This window comes from Cynoglossus semilaevis, chromosome 3, assembly GCF_000523025.1.
Source record: "Cynoglossus semilaevis isolate Cse_v1.0 chromosome 3, Cse_v1.0, whole genome shotgun sequence".
Taxonomy (NCBI): domain Eukaryota; kingdom Metazoa; phylum Chordata; class Actinopteri; order Pleuronectiformes; family Cynoglossidae; genus Cynoglossus; species Cynoglossus semilaevis.
This window is the reverse complement of record NC_024309.1, coordinates 11,779,550-11,800,166: the sequence shown is the minus strand read 5'-3', so window position 1 is coordinate 11,800,166 and position 20,617 is coordinate 11,779,550. Positions and strand designations below refer to the sequence as shown.

The window sequence follows — 20,617 nt, the reverse complement described above, 5'->3', positions numbered from 1 at the left end:
GTCCTGCCTGAGGGCAGACTGACCTCGCCGTTTCCTCCTTCACCGCTGCTTTTTCTCTTTTGCTGAGAAATTACCCCCCGTTCCACTCCTGTGTGATGCAAGTGGAGCGGAAAAAGTATACAACTGCTGCTCTTGAGGATTCATCAAAATTACAGTTAGCTTTTTGGACGTGGCACAATCAGAGAAAATGGCTTTTTTGTTTGTTTGGTTTTTTTTGTTTTGGTTTTTGTTTTTTACACTGTCATCTCTTTTTCTTTCCCTTTTGTCTCCCCCGGTGCCAACTCTCCAGGCTGTGTTTCACATTGTATCTCTGCCAAAGTGGACATATGGCACATGAAATAGCATGTGTGGGGGAGAGAGAAGAGAAGAAGAGAGAAGAATAGGATGCCATGTGTTGTGTGCCTATAAACCAAAATGACTGGACGGTTATTTAAGCATGACATTAGGAAACACAGCCATTGTGGTCATCCAGGCCACGGAGAGGGGATTATCAGAGAACAGGACGTGGTCCTGCCCCAGGACACGGAGCACGCTCTGATTTGATCCTCCACTCTTGTGTCTTCCCCACGGCTAAATGCAGTTAAGAATGGGTGATTCCACTACAGTGGGAGGGGCTTCCACTCATCCGTTTAAACAGGACCCGGCTAGCGTTAGCCTCTGTCTGGTAGACACGCCTGTGGTTGTGGCTGACTGTCGCTGGAACACGGACGAGCTGTGCAGCGTCTATTCAGGAAGTGATGAAGAGCCTGTTGTGTTTAAACAAGGTAAATCAATAGGTTTTGGAGAATTGACCCCCAACCTGAATTTATCATGTGTCCACACGGGACATTATTTACTGCAGTTTGTCAGAAGGCTGACGGCCACAGATAAAAAAAATTTAAAAAATCTTCTCGTCATCTACAGTAAAACTCTAAGTTCTAACGTGATCCGATCAAAAGCAGTGAGATTATTCCTTTTCATTTTTCATAATTTTAGCCAAAAGAAAGAACTCATAATATTTCACTTAAATTTTGGGCCCAGAAAAGTCTATTATTATAATTATTATTGCACAATTTTTCTGCCCACAAATCAAAGCAATTTGACTTCGGCCGTCTGAAGATTCACTGATCGTGTTCGTTGAACACAAAGTGGAGTTGACGAAGCTCAACCATGTGATCCACTGGCCCAGTGAACTCTGGCTCACTATCCCACTGCTGCAGCGTGTTGACGTCATGAACACTCTCTGCCGTCTCCTCAGAAATGTTCCCTGTTCCTCTTTTATGCATCAGGTCACAGAACAATCGCAACGTAAGAAGCGGGTCACACGCTCCAGAGGAAAGAAACGTCTCCTCCGTGATGGAAATGCATTAAGCTGACAAGACGGAGCAGAAGCTAATGTGAATGTGGCCGCCGGGCAGGAAACCGCTTGTCTACCAGCGCATCAGAACAACCTGGGTCACAGTCGGCGTTCTGTTGTTGGTCATCAAAGAGGACACCAGAGTGCCAGTGGCAGAGCGGCTGTCACTGAAAGCAAATATGTATTTTTTTTTTACAAACGGAAAGCTGGAACCTCCTGTCACTCTTGTCTGGTGAAAAATCTCAGAAAAACCAACGTCAGGTCAGAGGAGCAAACATTGATTTCCAGCTGCTGACAAAGGAAACGTGACAGTTTTTGCATTCAACGTCAGTGGATTGATTCTTTTAAGCCCAGATCTGGTAACAAGTGGCTGAGAGAGTGACCGTGAATTCATCACGATCCCTGTTCTATCTGTTCTCCTTTGTTTGTTAACTGCACTTTGGAGACATTTAGGGTCGATTTCAGGGGCGACTTCTTTTACTAATCAGCTTTTGGCACAATCGTTGGGTGTTTCCAGACGTTAACCTTTAACCTGTGTCCTTTATTCATCTACAGTGATTTTTGCTAAACTCTTGACTTATTACTGGATCATTCCAACCTATTTCATTTGACATTTAATCCATTACCTTTTCTCTAGATCTCAGCTAATTAGTGTGGACCAACAACGTCTTTACTGAAGTCAATTATTATCTGATTAATATTTTAAAATTTGGATTGTTTACCAGATTTTCTTGCATAGTTTTTTTGTGTGTCGTTCCTCGGTGCTGTTGACATTTACTGGCTAAGGGCGACACACTGACAGGCCACCTGACTGAGCGGTGGAGTCCCAGTGACGTCAGCAGTGAGACGACAGCAGCAACACCTCAGGGATCTTTAACCTTCTGTTCCTCATTTTCAATGGAAAAAAAACGTCTTCCTTCTTAACTCGATTCCATTCCTGGAATAACAATAATCTACAAATCTCTACGATTTGTCCTCCGAGATGGTTTTTATTTTACCCTCATCCTCTCTTTTATCGCAGCCCATCAAATGTTCCCTCTCTGCCCCAGATTGTTGGGGGATTCCTGGGCTCACTCCTTGGGTGTTGTCCATTAAAGCAGATGCTGTTGTTTCTTCTAGTTCTGTCAGGGAGCCCAGGCAGAACCACTGCAGCCGGGCCGCTGCCCAGATGGACTCTCACTGCTCACACGCTACAGCCGAGCTCCAGTGAAGACAGGACACAGACGTTTAACCACATCCTGTGTGGCGTTCAGGGAGAACACGGTGGGTGGAGGTTTGATTTTCTTTTTGATTTTGGTTCCTTTTGCTTCATTCTGAGCCTCAGATTAATCAAGCTCCGTGTTGTAGAAGGTGAACACCAGCAGCTGAACACCAGCAGCTGAACACCAGCAGCTGAACACCAGCAGCTCAACACAGCTCAACACCTCTGTTTGTTTATCTCTGCCTCTGGTTCTTTTTCAGCGCGTGAGCTTTCGTGCACTTTGTGTCTAAAGTTAGAGTGATCTGCCAATTAGAACGCTCCAGCATCATCCTGAAGAATGTCTCAGCCTGCCGCAACGACCGACACACACACACAAACACACACAAAAACACACCATGCTCAAAAACAGTCAGTTCACACAGTGTGTGGTCCACGTCGCCTCCAACGTGCCTGGGGTGCAGCCCAAGCGACAGACGGCGACAGAGAGAAAAATGGTGCAAGAAGTTGCACCTTCACAAAAACAACAGGTCGATGAATTGCAAACACGTCCACACACTCCTGCGCTAACGAGACACAGATACTTTCGCACCAGCGGGAGAAAAAGGGAATCGGTCTGTGGTCATTACCATATGCCAAGAACAAGTCCTGGGGTCTTTGTCCCCTCAGCTTCAGTCAGGCCTGAACTGTAGCTGTTATAAAAACGTCTGCAGCAAAGTTGTTCTACATCACTCATCAGTATTTCAGTCTCATTGATTGTGTTTTCATCAGGGAGAGAAAACTAAGGAGAAGACTTTCTTCTAGGCGTTCCTCTCATTCCTGGTTCCTGTTCTTCAGGACTGAAGGATGGACACATGGTCACATGGTCACATCTGGTGAGCAGCATCCCATATTTGTTCCCACTGGACACTTCTGGTATCCTCCAGCCCATATCTTGTCTTCACTCCACCTGGTCACAGTGTAATTCCATTACGAGCCACTTCTATTCATCAAAATCTTGTTCGGTGTTTTTTTTTTCTCCCAAAGTGTGTCTCTTTCTTTAATTCCTGCCAGTCCCAGAGCATCATGTTCAACTAAACAGGCCCAGGTTTCACACCGAGAAACTAAAAGATTATTATATTTCGTTACATATTCTTTTTGTGACCTTTTTGTTCAGTGGTGGGAGGTTTAAAAAACAAAAAGATCTTTACAGTATTGTATGATGAATCACGCTTGTTTTAAATGTCACTGTCCTTCATTTTCTAGTGCAGCTCTTCAGAGTCAAATCCCACTGAACCACCGCAGCAAAGTTACAAACACTGATGACAAAAACTGTTGTGTTGCAGGGAATAGGTTTTGTTTCCCTGCTCCTTTGAGCAGAGCTGAGCAGTTTTTAGTCAGCCACCGACTCGGCTGCTCTCCTGGGACATTAACCAACACAACACCCACGCGTGTCACATGTTTGATGCTGCGGAGGACGCCGCGGTTGAAAAGGGTCAAAGACCAAGAAATGGACGCTGAGACTGTTCATTTAAAGGAAACACACAGCTTAAAAAAAAAACATATCTTACATTTAGCAGATAAAGCCAATCGTTTGAGCTGACGTGAGCTAATTTGAGCCAGATTATACTTCACTCTGAGAGGCTTTAATATGGGATAACACCAGGTTGTTGACGGCCGTCATGGACTGTAATCACTGCAGGTTTTCCTCTCATTGACTCATTTGCAATCCCTGCCTGCCCGTGAGCGACTAAAGTGTATCAATTAAAGATTTATCGAAGGCAGTACACACAGAACCAGTGATCTGGATTAAATATTTATCGGGAAGACGCTGCTCCGGATCCCACGGAGCCTGACTGTTCCGGTGGCATCATGATGGCTGCAGCAGAGGTGGCTTTAGGACATGGATCGAACAAACATTCGCAGGAATATAGTTTGACGTTTTCTCATCTTCTAAAAACACCTGCCTCTCTCTCTTTGTTTTTTTTTTTTTCTCCTTTTAGATTTGGCAGCTTCAGTTAAACGCGGCATCAAGCCAGGGTGGCAGCACAGAGAGGTAACTCCAACAGTGAGGGGAGTTTGAAAAATAAATCAGGGCCCGTTGCCAGAGGTTTCCACCACTGCTGCATCAAGTCACAACCGAGGGTTATTTTTAGCCTCACCGCCGCCTCGTCACACTGGAGGAGAGAAGAAACCCCCCCACCCACACTTTAAAGAGGTGGAGGACGGTGGGAGGGAGCAGTGTGTTTGGGGAGTGAGGGAGAAGGAAGGGGAGATCACATTACTGCGAGATGGTGGTAAAACCTGGACTCTTTGACGCCTGTCACGAGGAATGTTGTTGTTCTTGATAAATAACTGACATTTAAATCACAGATTCAACCACATATTGACAAATATTTTTTCATCCAAATGTGCAGCACTCATGGAAATGTCTAACCTGGAGCTCAACTTAAATAGACTGCGAATCTAAAACAACATCTGGCCCACAAAAGTAGACCACCAGTCGTGGCCCACCAAAGAATAATCATGGGCCATATGAGAAGACACAGGCTAGAATCTAATAATATGACAATGTTTTTATTTTTATTATTATTATTATTATAGTGCTAAGAATTAGTTACAAATGTGTTTGTATTTTGGAAGTGGCTGTAAATTGCAACTCATATTTGTTCCATTTTGATCAATTTCTTCCTCAATTCTAAAATGCTCTGTAACACATTAAATATATTTTATGTCTTTTGTTACAGATATTCAACATAATTTGTTAATTTGAACTCTAAAATTTTGTTACCGATATTCAACATAATTTGTTAATTTGAAAAGTTTTGTGCTGATTGCCTCCCCTGACATGGCTTCAAACCCACAACCTTCTACACATCCTTGTTTATGTATGAGCCGTGCCTTGATTCTCAACCATCTTCAGGTCAAACCTACCTGAACTCTGGAGCCAGGTTCTTCCTCAGTCCATAGAAAGCGGCCGATAAAGTCAAAAGCCAGCGAGGAACAAAATTCCCATTTTCACACTCCAGGTAGGGTGCAGACCATTTGACGTGGGTTTTGTCAGGAATGAAACTCTCTCCCCTCTTCAGAGAGTTGTCCACTGAAGTGAAGTCCTGGCTCAGGACCCTCTTGTGGAAAGTGGGCTTCTTCCTGTCCTTAACTTCGTGGTACCACTCTGTGTCTGCGGTTCTGTTGTGGAGGTAGTGGTGTGCCATGTTGGACAGGTCCTGGAGGACTATCTCTCCACCAGCTCTGGTGGCTTGGAGCAGCACCGAGGGCCCAGCCACCGACGAATCCGAGCTAAAAGTGACGATCGCCCGGTGGATCTTGGCGTCTCCCTCCAAGATACTCCGGACCAGGGCGTGATACCACTCGATGTCTCTCCGCAGACTCTGCTCCCTGGACCTGTTGGTCTGCAGGATCATGTTGAGGAAGTTTGTGGCGTGCAGCACGGTGTCCAGCACGCTGCTCATGGAGAAATGCGGGGTTGCGTGCTGTGACCTTCCCCGCAGAGAGGTGAGCTCGTACCTGCGGGAACAGTTGGCGTGTTTCAGCGTGGTGGAGTCCCCCGTGTGCAGGAAAGCCGTCACCACCCGGGGAAGACTCTCCTCGATTTTCTGCGCCAGCTCCGCCGTCTCCCCGGGTGAGGAGAGAGGATGAGGCTGAGGCTGAAGATGAGGAGGCGCACGGAGTTGCGCCAGCTGCCGAGCGCGAGTCTGAGCGCCGCGGACCGCCTCGTGTGTCCTCACATCCCCGCTTTCCGGGGACAATTTCGCGTATTTGTGGCTGGCACCGATCACAAATCCCACTTGGAGCAGCAGCGACAGCCGGAGTGCAGCCATATCTCCCTCCACACGGCGCCCACAGATGGTTCTTGGGGGGGGAGATAGCTGCGCGGAATCACACCGTCGTCTCGTCTGGCTGCCTCGGTAAGAGAAGTGGGAAGATGAGGCTCAGCTAAACCATCTCTTCCTTCATCCACCACTTGTAGGATGCGTCTGTTGTTGTGGAGATGAAATAAAGGGGGAGAAAACGTCAGGAACTCCCTTCCTTCCTTCCTTCCTCCTCCTCCGCCACCGCGTCAAATCCCTCTTTCTTTTACTGATGCCTCATACAGCTTGTTGATGTTGAGTATCCGCTTGCAACTCTCTCTCTCTCTCTCTCTCTCTCGCCTTCGCTTCCTCTCTCTCTCTCCCTCGCTCTCTCTCTCTCTCTGTTTGCAATGACAGAATCTAACCCTAAGAGATTTGCATCAAGCAAGCGTCTAAAGGGAACTTGATATTTATAAAGGATTATGACTTTATTTACTCACATCTACATGTGTTTCGGTGTGAAGGAGCCTCTCACTCCCGGCTGAACTCCGCCCTCTCCTGACCGCAGTCAAGAAGACGTTAAAGCCGAAGCCGAGAACCACAGCCCGGTCTTTTCATGGAGCTCCATCCGCCGAGAAGCGCCTTCATCCTGAGAGAGAGAGAGAGAGAGAGAGCTGTCTGGTGCTGAAACAGATGGAGCGGTTAGAGAGCTGTCCAGTGCTGAATCGGATAAGGCCAATTCAAACGCTTAATTCGGATCAATTGATCGACTGGTTGACCCGACTTTGGTCATCCAGGGGTCGTTAATCATATATATATATATATTAGCAGTTTTAACCAATTAAATAAGATTTAATTCTTAAAAAAAATGTTTACTAACTAGCTTTAAAAGACAATATATTAATATGAGCCAGGTCAGTCTTAACAAGCTGAATATTTTCATTTCTCTTTAGCATTTTGTTTTTTTTTCTGCATGGTCTTTTGACCTAAACCAAACCCTCCAGCTGAATCTTTTCATTTCTCTTTTGTTTTTTTCTGGATTTTGTTTTTTTCTGGATGGTCTTTTGACCTAAACCAAACCCTCCTGGACAGAATTATTCACTAGTTTCAACAGTTTTTAAAGATTAAAACCATGACCAAAACAAGATGAATGTTTCCTTAAAATTCCGTTTTTGTTTTTTTTTTCACTTCTCCAATCACAAAATCCCTAAAATTCCGATTTTTTTTTCACTTCTCCAATCACAAAATTCACAGCTCTGACCACATCTACACAGCATTGTCTTTGCATTAGGTCCCAAACAAGGTATAAAAATACATTTGATGAATGAAAAATATTTCCAAAGCCTCTCAGTAGTGACGACAATGCCTTACACTTTTCCTCCTCCCCTCTCTCTCTCCTGAGTGTTGGATCCTGACATGTCAAGCTCCGTGGTTCAGAGGCATCTCGTCCAGGAAGCCGGGTGAAGACAGGCGTGACGAAGGGTGACAGAACCGGGCACAACTCTGGACAAACAAGGGACTCTGGATGCTCGAACTTGGAGACCTGCTGGATTTCTGAACAGTCTTAGTGCATTTTTCATGCTGCAGGCTGTGAAGCTACTCCTGTCTGCAGGACACTAACATTTACCTCACCATCACCACTGTGCAAATACAATAATTACTGACAATTCCTTCTTTTTTAACTCAAAACATTCCCTTCAATTTCAATTCCCTTCTCTGCAGAATTCTGACCGACCCTGGTGGATTTTATCTCCCTGTATATGTCAGAGAGATCAACAACAGCACCCCTTGTGGTGAAGACGGCCTGCAGTCAGGGAATCACTCTCTGTGTGACAGTCACTGATCACTCCTTCCTCCAGGCAGGATCTTGGGGAGAAGGTAATCAGACAGTGTGTAGCAGGGGAGGAAGAAGAGAGAGGGACGCCATCTGTGGTGAGACTGTGAATGTTCTCCTGCTGCAGGGACTCTGAAGGGGGCTTAACACAGGGACAAAGTCGTGCAGTTTTGGAAAATTGGACCAAAAAAGTCTTCACAAATGAATGTGGTAAAATGTACGTTAAATGTAGAAAACTATTTCTTCCCAAAACTCAAATGTTTGAATATAGAGAAAGTCGGGGAATTCACTCCTCATAGTGAGACTATTTTTGGACATAAACATAGTTTTATTAAATATTTAAAGTCCAGGGCTTCAGCCAGTCAGTTAGTCAGTCAGTGAGTCAGTGAGTCAGTCAGTCTGTTGGTCTGTCTGTCTCTGTCCATCCCTGGCAGTTAACCCCTGTCAGTCAGCTGTCAATCCCAGTCCAGATCCTCTGAGACAAAGCTCATATCTCATTTCACACATATCTATCTCACTGTCATTGATTTTTCATTCACTCAGAGAGAAATGGATTCTCTTTCCTTCATCACAGAGGAGGAGGAGGAGGAGGAGGAGGTGCAGAAGGAAGAAAGGCTGGCAGACGGTCGCCAGGAGCCTGATGAAGGCATCAGTTCAATGTAATCTGTTTCTGGAGCCTTCAGTTATTTGGTTCACCCTGAATTGAATCTGTCTTTTTTGTTGTGTGTGAAAAGAGAGAGAGACAAAGAGAGAGAGAGCTTGACAGACACTGTACAGATGTGAACTTTTTTTTTTTGCCTGAAAATGTAAAGGAGCCCAACCTGTGCTCCAGTAATGAACGGCTCCTGGTTGTGAACTCCGGTCACACCTTCATTCCCTCTTTCTTTTTTCTTCTTCCTCTTCCTCCCGCTCACACTTGGCAGAGGTATCTGGAGGTGCAAATCAATGTCTGTGGTAATTAGCCTCCAAGCCTCGGGTGAACATCGTGTTGCGACGTGTCGGCTGATTGTTATGCACTTGCTTCCAGAAAGAAGCCATTGATCACGGAGAGAACAGGAGACTTCAGTGAGCAGAAACGCACGCTCCACAGCAAAGCTACGATCTGGAAACCTGCAGGTACAGTGAAGGAACTACAGACAAACAGAAGCAGATTTTTTTTGTTGTCAGATTAAATTACTGCTTTCAAAATAGAAGAACGAGCAGATCAAGAAGTCGTTCATCTTTGACTGATGAAACAATTTTACACACACACTTTTTCAGCTTGCTTGCTAGCAGCAAATCAACATCAAGTCCGTGTCCCTCCTCAGCTAAGTTCAGGTGGTTACATTTTAAATTTCTATATATAAATATATTTTAACCTCACTATTAAAAACTAGTATCATATACTGCACTACTGCCCTCAAATATTTGTACTGTATTTTTATAGATTTTTTTCCAGACATTTTAACATTAAGGTACTACCACTGAGTTGCAGTTAAACAGATGCTTCTCCAAAACCAGGAGGAGGCAGCATTTAAGGACTAAACGTTACGATGAAGAACAGCAATCCTCCAAAACCAGGCAGCATTTAAGAACTAAACGTTACGATGAAGAACAGCAATAACTCAAAAGACAAAACAATCACGTGTCAAGTGTTTGGCAGATGGAGAACTCTCAGATTAAATCACACTAACACAAAAGCAGCAGATGTGAATAAAAAAAATAAAAAAATGTAACAATGAAACAAACCAAATTCAGGCAGAAGACTTGACATCTTAACTCAACCTGGCTCCACTGGAACCTCTTCCCGGACTCTTTCACTGCAGCGTTAATTTCCTCCTCTCACCTTTCCGTCGCCCTCCTCTGTGAAAAGAGCACTTTCCATTATGCCACAGATTCACATTAAGACGAGGTGGAAACAGGCAGCTACCTGCAATTATCTCTGCTCATCCAGCCATGGTGCTGAGCAACAGCTGGCCCTATCACACACACACACACACACACACACACATTCACCCTAGCCATTCTTCACTCACCTGCCAGTCAGCAGCATGTTTAATAAGGGCATCGTTCACAGGAAACCACAGAGGAAAATGAAGAAACAGACACAGACACACGAGCTGAGAGTGTGTGTTAGTCCTGTATGATAAACATTCAGCCACTGCACAGCCATTAGTCAACACTGGTTGGTTGGATAACATATACACCAGCGAATGAATGTTAAGTCAAAAGGACAGAGAGTAAAGCGCACACGCACACACACACACACACACACACAGAGCCCGAGTGGTGATTTATCTCAGGGTCCCTCTGCAGCTTTTCTCTTTATCTCTATCTGTTTGCCACAGGCCCAATAAGAGCAGAGCCCAGGTCTTTGATTCTGTCAGAGGCAATGGATGGTGTCAGACCTCAGAGACCGAGTCTCTCACTGCTTCACACACCAACACTGGTCAGAGCTAGAGGGGAAAAAATGTGCAAAGTTGGATTATGTTGAGTGATGTCCATTTTATCTTAAAGTTATAAATATCTCTGAGGATTTCCTTTGCCAAGACATTTAGCAGTTTGGTTTTTGCAACATATGCAGATCCTCATTGGTCCAATCTAACATGCTGGATGGTCCGTGATGTTTGGTATGAGAACGTGGGCTAGAAGGTCAGAGTACAAGATGCTGGGACTTTGTGACCTGGCTGGACAGAAGGAGAAATGAGCAGAACCCAGAAAAGTTGACGATCTACTCTGGTGACCTCTGAAGGAACTTTAAAAACTTCTCAGATCGATCTTATGGTCAGTTTGTATTGTTCCTGTTAAAGGCCACATACAGGTTTGAACTAGTTTGTGGAAGATCTAACATTAGACATCAGTCATGGAGGTCAACATGTGGGTGAGTTTCACCTGCAGTGCAGACCTTAACTGGGGAACTCTCTGAAGAAACAAATGTCCTGGTCTGATGCGTTAAAGGGCAAGAAATCCTCCAAATTAAAACCTAGTGGTCATTCTCCTCCCGGTCTATTGTTTTGAGTTCACACAAAAGGAAAAGTTTCCTCATCAGTTCTGGCAAAGGCACAGAGAAAGAGAGAGCGAGAGCAGAACCGCTCCTGCTAACAGACCAGAGGGCATGTTAGCAGAGTGCTTTGTCAAATATAGCCTGACTTCCCATCTGTTCTCACAAGTGCAGTCATAAGCAATCCTGCAGATCTATGAAACCTATCTCCTGCTCTCCTCTGCTCACAGCTGCTGAGGCAGCACCTGGATTTAAATGAGTCGACTGACAGCCGCAGCACACGGGCACCATTCATTTTTTTGGACCCCGCTGTTATATATGCAGTGTGACAAATTACCCCCGGGGGCCGCTCCACCTCTGCTCCACATTATAGTGAAGGAAGTTTGTTCTGATGGATGACGGGTAACAAAGAGCAACGTTCTGGATGTGCGGAAGCCACCGCCACTGTCTGTAGTTAAATTACCAACGTCTGTCAGCCTAACGGTCGCAAGGAGGATTTTTATCATTTCAAGTTTCAGTGGGTCATCAAGTCCAACTAAATCACAGGAGAGAAACAAGTCTTAGTTAGCCACATGTTAGAGAAACTGTAAAATCTCGACTATGACTCAAAGTATCAGAAGATCGACTTTCTCCCTCGGTCTAGCGGTTTATTTCCACACATGAGTAACAGCAGTCGTATTGATCAGATCTAAAATGGCTCAGGTTTCACTTTTAAGTATATCTGGGGTCAAAGTGTCCTTCCCTGTTGAAACTACAGCCTGAAACCTGAGACGTTTCCTGCTTGACATCAACATGAATTTCATTTATTTCCTTCAGCTCTGGTTGTAATGACGCATTAATAGTGGAATATATTGACATTTAAATGCCGGTAATTAAATTACAGCCTAAAAGGAATCAATGAAAATGACAAAATCCTAATAATCCTGCAGTTGATGGTGACATTTAGAGGAAAGAGTCCAGGCTACTGCTGCTGCTGCTGCTGTTGTCAGGCTCCATATTTAGCACAAAGACCCGAGAGTGATGTCAGTGCTCACAGTGAAGGGGAAGTGAATTACAGGTAGTGTGTTTCCCTGAAAACGTCAGCCATTACTGACTGTAATTCTTCAGAGAATAAATCAGGAGATAATTCTAAATTGGAGAAGGTGACTCACTGGTTCTCCTGAAATCATCTCGAAATCTGCTTCAAGAATAATTATGATTTATTTTTTTAACTTTTTTGTTTGTATTGGATCCAGACATTTTAAAATCTACACCACTTTCAGGAAAGACTCCTGGATCATGTTCTCCACCTGCTCCACCAGCTGCCTGTAGTCCTGCTGACAGACACTGTAGTCCTTCCTGTTCTGCTTCAGACTCTTCATCACATCTCTGTGAACTCCGGGCTCTTTCGCAGTCGACGCTAGCGTCTGCAGCTGCTGCTCAGGATCCTCTGGAATATTCTGTTCTCTCAGAGCTTTGAACACAGCAGGAGCAAATTTCCCGTAGTGCGCGGTGGAACAAAGCACCATGGGGCAAGTGGAGCCACCCCGCAGCCTGTCTGCCACTACTTTAGCCACAGCGGTGTGAGTGTCCATGATGTAGCCCGTCTGTGTGTGAAGCTCCTGGATGGCGGCCAAGCAGTCGTCCTCTGAGCACCAGCCGCCGCTCACTTCCTGCTGCATCCTGCCAAGAAGATGCTCGGGAAGCTGGAAGTGCTGATTCCTGTCTAATCGAGTGAACAGATCTTTGACCAGACGAGCGTCTCCGTCTGAGACGTGGTAGATAAACCTCTCCAGGTTGGATGATTTCAGGATATCGATGGCGGGGGAATGGGAGAGCATCAGGGGTCGTCCTCTCAGATCATACTCTCCTGTGGAGATAAAGTCTGAGACCACGTGGTTGTGGTTGGAAGCACAGATGATTTTTCTTATCGGGACTCCCATGTGCTTGGCATAGACGGCTGACATGGCATTGCCAAAGTTGCCGGTGGGGATGCAAACGTCAATGGGCTCCCCAAAGTTAATAACACCGTCTCTGCACAGATCCAGATAAGCAGAGGAATGGTACACCACCTGTGAGAGGAGTGGAGTCAGGAAAAATGTTTGAAGTGGGTGGAGGAAAGGTTTAACAGATGGAACACAATTATTCATCAAATCAATGACAAAACAAGTAGAAATCAACTAATTTTAGGAAAAAATAAAGATGAAATTAAATTTTTTAAAAAGAAGGCAATGATGTAATTCAAGGTCAGAAACTGTTTAAAAAATGTGTAAAAAGTTTTTCAAAGAAACTAATGTGACATTCAGAGGAAACTAATAAACTGTGATAAAACCTGACCTGTGGCAGCAGCCGCGCCCAGTTGATGGAGTTGGCCGTACTGAGGACAGTACCATACTCCACAGCCAGGTGTCCCGTCAGCCCTGACTCTCCAAACATCTTCTTGATGGACCTCTGACAGAAGTCAAAGTCTGAGCGAACGCTGACGGCGCGAGCGTTTCCGTCCCTGAAGCTCAACATCTGCAGCTTCTGAATCTCACTCACTCCCTCCTCTGGAAAAAACACCAACACTCCCGTCTTGTGTTTGCCTGCCCCCTGGAGGCGGCTGAAGCCGCTCAGCACGGCGCTGCCGGTGTCTCCAGATGTTGCCACCAGGACCAGGAAGTTACACATGGGAGGGAGGCAGTGGGCAAAGAGCTGGGGCATCAGCTGCAGAGCGAGGTCTTTGAAAGAGGCGGTGGGACCATGGAACAGTTCCTGGATGTACTGATCGTTCTGGAGATGTTTCACAGGAGCAACTGCCTCACTGGAAAAGTTTGCTCCGTAGGACTTGAAGACCATGGTTCGGAGATCTTCGGCACCAACGTCCATGGGATGTATGCACTTTTCTAGAAGAACCAAAGCTCTTTCTGGATAACTCATGTCAGACAATCTCAGCCATTCGCAAGCTTCAACTTTTGGAAGGCCATTTTTGGGAACGTAGAGACCTCCATCTGAAGCTAATCCTTCAACGACCACATCACTGAATGACCTCTGATTGGACGAGTCCATGTTTTCACACCTGGTGGAAACCAAGGTTCCTTCAGCATGGTTCATATATCTCTCCACAGCCTTCAGCACCTTCTCTGCCACCGTCTCCACTGTCTCTCCTCTCCCACACAGCACCCTCACGTCCAACCATTTCTCATAAAACTGTTTCCTGTACTGCAGAATGTTCCTCATGGAAACTCCAGCCTCCTGGCCCACGATCCTGTTCACCTTCATCCTGTTGAGCCTCTGTATGATGTCTTCGCTGTCCACGTCCAGGTAGACCACCAGACCAGTCTCTCTGACACGCTCCATGGCCTCAGCGTGAAGTGGGTTTGATCCAGTTAGAGAAACAACGCAGCCAGTAGCGGAGAAGTTGCACAAAGCCTGACCTTCCTCATGGAGGAAACGCTCTCCACCCACAGATTCCAGCTTGGCAGCCACGGGCATCTTCCACGTGGTCTCCAGGACGTCATCGTCCACATCAATGACAGGCAGTCCCAGTCTGTGGGCCACCAGTCTGCCCACTGTGGTCTTCCCTGCACCTGGTGGACCCATGAGAAAGATGTTCCTGTCCTCTAAAGGACCACTCCTGGTGGACATCCATGTTTTAGATGATGGTGGTGAGCTGAGGGGCAACCTGGCAGCTCTTAGAAAATGGTGACAACTTTTCAGCCAAGCCATTCTGCAAAACAATGTTCAAGGTTTTATCTTTAAAAAATGTATTTATTGTGTACTATTAATATTTCCTGTTGAGAATTTTTTTTGTTTTATAGTTTAAATACAATATAATTTTATTAATTTAATTTCTTTATTTTAGTAAAATAAGAAAAAGTTGGAAGTGACAAAATTTAAATGAACATCAACGTTCCATATAAAACACTTCATGTGATGCTACTATGTGGATTTATTAGCTGTAGTTAATTATATATATATATTCAATAAACTCAACCTTTATTAGCGTGATATCTCTAATCAAAACAACGACTTTACAGCGCGCAGTAATTCAAAAGTTAACTTGTATAACGTAGCAGTAATAGCAAACTTGGTATCAGCGACTAGTGTCTGCACTTTACACGTGTTTTGCAGACACAGACATGCAAACGACACGGGTCCGATTTAAAATAAAAAGAGTAAAAATCACTCACGTAAACATCTAACTGTCACTGGGTTTAAACCAGATTATTATTGTTTAGGTTAAGTTTTGTTAAATACATGGCGATACACAGCTCTGGGTCCTCGCAGATGTCAGCTTTCGTCACCAAGTACGGGCAGCCTAGAGGGACAAAATTAATATCAGCCACAGTTGCGGCACAGCCGGATATACAAGGAGCTTAGCTCTTTTAAAATGTGTTATTTAAACAGTTTAATAAACAGTTAAATATCTGATTTAAATAATATTCTGAACTTCGATCCCCAGAAATAAACAAGTTTATCGCTAGCGAGAAATCCGCAAAACCGCTGAGACTGTGCTGGATTCAAGTTCACAGCTTTAGCTCGGAATTTGGAAATGTTTACTCATTGGGCAAAAAAAAATTAAAAACCAAAAAAAATTGAGATTTTTGTTTCTTTGAATATACGACCTTTTATAAAACAATGTTTTACACACATTTGGCCAAGAAGCAGTCTCGAGGTTTAATGAAAGGGTTACCATTAAATATAAAATAAAAGTGTACGATGGTCATGAATGCAACATTTAAGCTCTTTGTTGCCTAGTAACAGCGGTAGTGTGTCATCAAACCTTTAACGGAGCTTAGAAAAGTTACAGATAATGCTGTTCTTAGCTTTATGTAATGTCAATATTGTCTACTGTCAGCTCTGACAAAATTAACTTTATGTAGAGTCAAAATTTTCTAACATTTTGTTTCAACTAACTCGAACTAAATCATTATTTATTTTCATTCATCAGGCGGGTCTAACTAGCTCTGAAGCTACGCTACAAGTATTTAATTTAAAAAAATAGTTTGCTTAGTCATTAAACATGTCTAATGTTTTATATCCAAAGGAAAGTGTGTACAACCCTTTGACAAAAGCCGAGGTCGAACCTCCGAAACCACCCAGGTATGTCTGCAATATTTCTATAAAATTGAAAAAAGTAAATTAATAACTTTTCATTAGCCGTTATGATTCTCCTTAAATTACTTTGGAAAATTTATAAAATCTAACCAAATAATATAAACCCAAAAACAAAAATATTCTCAAACTTCATTTGTTAGAATGTGTTTGTGTTTTATAAAAACACTGTAAAATTAATGAATATAAGATAAAGTTATTTTACACACTTTTCTTGAATAAGTGTGTTTTATTTAGTTTTACTATATGTGTGAGGTGTATGATGTTAAATTCCTAAATTCATATATTCAACGATTCTAAATCCTGGGTCAACCCTCTCTGTATCTGAAGGTATATATCCAAGTTTCGACCCAATGTTATCCTTGAGAAAAAGCAGAAACAGGATGCGAGGAGGACGATGGGACCAGCGAAGGTAGACGTGCCGGTGCCGGACCAATACCTTAAAAAGCATTCAACAGAAACCAAACTGCAGGAAAGTGAGTTTTTCTGTAAACCTTGGTGCCTCTGCATTTGTCTGTGATGTTGGTTCTGACCTGATCATTTTTCATCAGAATCTGAGAATGCAAAAGAAGTTCGCGGCTCTTGCACAGCCAAGAAGCCACCGGTGCCTACCAGGGCAGAAATCCCAACCATGGGCATTCAAACCAAGAGAGACTTTGTTAGGACGGTGACAACAGCAGCTCCAACCAAGCCTCAGCCGACAAGTGTGGACACCAGAAAGGGACACAAGCAGCTGCTGGAAAATTCAGGACTGGTTCCCAAGTACATCAGGAAAAAGGTAAGACACTGCCATTAAGGACTTGCTGCCTCTCATCGAATCCAACAAATCTGGAAAGTTGCCTTTGTCTCTCTGCAGGATTATGGGGAAGTCCCTGAATACCTTCTCCAGCGAAACGAGGAAAAGCAGCGAGCTCAGGAGGAGTATGACATGTTTGTGAAGGAGCAGCAGGAGCAGGGAGCCATGACGCACCTGTCGGACGCAGAGCGACAGGCTGTGTTGGAGGTACACGCCAACACACGGCTGCACAGCTGCAGCCTCCCATCCTGAGGGAGACGACATGTGGGAGGAGAGCAGAGCGCAGGAAATAAATGAGATGAACTGAAAGTCTGTGAAGTAAAAGGATTAAAAACTTGTCCATCAGAAGTTGTACAAAAGTACCTAAAGATAATCCTTTAAAATTAAAAAAGGTTTGTGCCAAAGCTAACAGCTAACTTTATTCGATTATTAGCTTTTATCTAGCTAATCTACTATTCATGAAATTACTACTGAACCAGCCTATGGTTACCTTACACATGAAGTATACTCCAAGATTCCATGGTTTCCTTACACATGAAGTATACATATATAAGTAGTAGCTAACGGCTAGCTAACCTAAATGTTATAAGTAGTAGCTAACGGCTAGCTAACCGAGAACAGCGCAAATAATAGAATAATAAACAAAATTAGATCAATAGAAAGATTCTTTATGAATGCATTTTTAAATGCAGATTATCAAACTGTTGTGTTTCTTTTTACTGTACTTCTCCAGGGCCTGAAGAAGAACTGGGACGAGCTGCACCAACAGTACCAGAGCCTGTCGTTCGTCATCGACACCCTGTCAAAAAAAGCCCACAAGGAACGCCTGGAGACGGCCATGAAGACCCTGGAGGCCGACATCGACCTCTTTGAGAGGTTCAAAACCATCTACATACCCAAACACTAGGAAACGAATGGAACTTGATCTGATAATTCTGATCTAATGAACTAAACAAAAAAATCACAAACTAAATATTAAAACATGATTTCACATCTTTAATTCAACCTTCTATGTCAAAAAAACCTCACAGAATGTTGGGGAAAAGTGAAGATTTCATTCTGCCTCTCAATAAAAAAAAACCACAGCTCAGAAACTGAACTGAGTTTGTGTCTCTGGCTGGTTTCCTTCCTCCTCTGTCTGACTTGTGATGTAGCCACATGCACAGCATCACATGAAGCCGATTATCCCTGTCATTCTGCTGCAACACAACAACACTGTCCTCTGTTCCACTGTTTAAACCCAAACGACTGCAGTGTGATGCAGCCAGACACGAGCTCAACGGAAAGCATTTGACTTCTTGACTGAGAGCTGTTTTTTTGTTTTTTTGTCTAGTGTTTCGTGTGTTTTGGGGGGGAAACAAATAAACGGTAAGAAATTATTCATTTATCTCTTCGTATGTTTTGTCATTTCAATTCTGCCTTTTGCTGAAACTTAAACTTCTTAAATTTCTGGTGTTTATTAAATCTGTTTTCTACTACAGGTTACAACGTCTGAGGTTTTCACCCTGACAGCTCTTTGACTGATGCAGAGATGGACAAAGGAATTGTGGTACGTCAAAGTCACGTGGGCCTTTTTTTTGCAGAGGCTGCAGTATATACAAACACAGGCATTAGCTGTAATATATTCAAATGATAATTATACATTACAGAGGTAACAGTAATGCTGTTATATTGAAAACACAGGCAGAAAATAGTCTGAATTTCCAGTTTTTAGTAAGATACTTGAAAAATATATTTCTTCTACTACATTAAAAAAAATCTTTACACTTTACACTACACAAAATAAATCAAAATTCTAGAGATGTCATGTGTGTGTGTCCCAGATAAAGGACGAGTGGCCTGGTTACAGTCTGGACCTGTTCACGTATCCAGAACACTACAGTGGGGACATCGAGTGTGTGTACATTCCACACGGGGTCATTATGGACAGGTAAAGAGGCTTCTGAACGCACACACGGACACACCTGTCCCCTGTCTTCACGGCTCCTCGTGTCGACCTAACCTGCAGGGTGGAGCGCCTGGCCAGTTACATTAAAGAGGACTTTGGAGACAACGACAACATCGTGGTGCTGTGTGTGCTGAAGGGCGGCTACAAGTTCTGCTCCGACCTGGTGGAGTTCATCAAAATCCTGGGTCGGAATTCCAACAAGTACCTGGAGACCAGAGTTGAGTTCATCCGACTAAAGAGCTACCTGGTGGGTGACGAGGACGGAAAAGGAAATGAGCAAACACGTTAGCTAGATGTTTGAATAGAAATACACACAAAAAATTAAAAGACAGACATTTACATGTTCATACATTTACTTGACAATGTATGACATAATAACTAAACTAAATAATTAACAAAAATCCCCTGCAGCACTACATCAGTTCAGATATAGCGACAATTTAACTTTTTTATTTTACTTCAACGAAGAAAACAATCAAATATTAACTCATTAATCCATTTTGTCCCAATTATTCCACCACAACTTTGTTATGCCTAATTCCGGCCACCGAATGTCGCTGTTGCTCCTATTTGCTCCTGAAACCAGTGAGACCGTTTGACGGTGTAAATCCCATGTCACAAAACACTCGTCTCTGATAAATCCTGCCAGGAGAAATACTCCTCCGCTCTGCCTTTAACCCCCGGGGAAGTAATTTAATTTACTGATGTAATAGTGGTTAAATTTAATTCCATCTCTTGCATAATCTTTCACCAGTGTTATCATTTGTCAGACTGTGGTGTGTCTTGGCCGAGAACTCCTCCACTGTAATGCCCCTGATTTACTCAGTGTTTTCTTTGAATGCGGTCTCACTTTTACATTATGTTTTCCTTATACAATACAAGGGAGGATTTACAGCGTTTATATTCAGAGGTTAATCATGTGGCTTTGAGTTGGTACAACAGAAGAATGGCTTGAATTAAAAATAGATATTTATCCAATGGCTAATAGTTAAATCCACAACAGCCGAACACATACCTTCACCGCTGTGATGAAGATTTACTTTTTCACAGAATGACCAGTCGACCGAGGACCTGCACATCATAGGGAGCAGAGATCTGTCTTTCCTGCGTGGGAAGGTACAGTATGTATTCAGTCAGACTTTTGCTCTTGTTTCCATGAGAACCTTTTCATGCACATTAAATTTAACTAGCCATCCATTCTAGGTTTCTTTTTACTGCTAAAACACACGTATTAAATCTACATAAACATACACGAAGGATTAGGTTACAGGGAGATTCTAATCTGATCTCACTGTGGCTCTGAAGTGTCTTCTGCTGAGTGTATTTCTTTATATGACAGACTAGTGACCAGGGTCGTAAATGAGCTCCAGGCTAAAAGCCCCCCCAAAAAACAATCCAGCAAATAGGAATAAAGATCAGAAATAGATACATTTGGCAACAAAAAGACAACACAGGGATTCAAAGATTAGACAATATTAGTAAAGTTAGCAAAAAGAAAATTGAAGTTAAATGCTAGCAGGATATAGACATCAGTCAATAATGGATACAAATGTTGAAATTGTAGCTAAAGTTAGCAAACACTTAGCCCATACATGTGTACAAGTTAGCACAGATATAATGTAGAACGTGGCTAAAAGTTGGGTAAAGATTAGCCCAAT

At 43.6% G+C, this 20,617-nt stretch overlaps 4 protein-coding genes across 6 annotated transcripts in view; 2 read left to right on the top strand and 2 right to left on the bottom strand.

Annotated features, from left to right (window-relative positions):
• The window catches only part of gpr158a (G protein-coupled receptor 158a), a 54,354-nt gene extending 42,723 nt beyond the window's left edge, over nt 1-11,631 (bottom strand). Inside the window, exons 1-4 of the mRNA XM_017031806.2 lie at nt 9,888-11,631; nt 7,697-9,289; nt 6,826-6,974; nt 5,448-6,511 (exon numbers count right to left, since the gene is read on the bottom strand). Of these exons, the coding sequence (XP_016887295.1) occupies nt 5,448-6,355 (908 nt within the window). The 5' untranslated portion in view covers nt 6,356-6,511; nt 6,826-6,974; nt 7,697-9,289; nt 9,888-11,631. The remainder of the gene's footprint in view (nt 1-5,447; nt 6,512-6,825; nt 6,975-7,696; nt 9,290-9,887) is intronic.
• A 141-nt stretch (nt 11,632-11,772) lies between these two features.
• Nucleotides 11,773-15,446, bottom strand: thnsl1 (threonine synthase like 1). Of its 2 annotated transcripts, none has more exons than XM_008308070.3 (3): nt 15,291-15,446; nt 13,456-14,827; nt 11,773-13,190 (listed from the first exon to the last, which is right to left on the bottom strand). In XM_008308070.3, exons 1-3 carry the CDS (start codon nt 15,296-15,298, stop codon nt 12,387-12,389), a joined length of 2,184 nt encoding a protein of 727 aa, XP_008306292.1. In that variant the 5' UTR covers nt 15,299-15,446; the 3' UTR covers nt 11,773-12,386. The 2 variants fall into 2 exon arrangements, with proteins under 2 accessions (XP_008306292.1, XP_024910098.1); XM_025054330.1 differs by having other exon boundaries at nt 15,368-15,405.
• A 429-nt stretch (nt 15,447-15,875) lies between these two features.
• On the top strand, nt 15,876-18,102 carry enkur (enkurin, TRPC channel interacting protein). Its single transcript, XM_008308071.3, has 5 exons — nt 15,876-16,203; nt 16,546-16,691; nt 16,767-16,993; nt 17,072-17,218; nt 17,745-18,102. Exons 1-5 carry the CDS (start codon nt 16,124-16,126, stop codon nt 17,916-17,918), a joined length of 774 nt encoding a protein of 257 aa, XP_008306293.1. The 5' UTR covers nt 15,876-16,123; the 3' UTR covers nt 17,919-18,102.
• Nucleotides 18,103-18,270: 168 nt separating this feature from the next.
• On the top strand, nt 18,271-20,458 carry LOC103377340 (phosphoribosyltransferase domain-containing protein 1). Of its 2 annotated transcripts, XM_025054331.1 has the most exons (5): nt 18,271-18,379; nt 18,493-18,560; nt 18,835-18,941; nt 19,020-19,206; nt 20,010-20,458. In XM_025054331.1, exons 2-5 carry the CDS (start codon nt 18,543-18,545, stop codon nt 20,160-20,162), a joined length of 465 nt encoding a protein of 154 aa, XP_024910099.1. In that variant the 5' UTR covers nt 18,271-18,379; nt 18,493-18,542; the 3' UTR covers nt 20,163-20,458. The 2 variants fall into 2 exon arrangements, with proteins under 2 accessions (XP_024910099.1, XP_024910100.1); XM_025054332.1 differs by lacking the exon at nt 20,010-20,458 and having other exon boundaries at nt 19,020-19,960.
• The last annotated feature ends 159 nt before the right edge of the window (nt 20,459-20,617 follow it).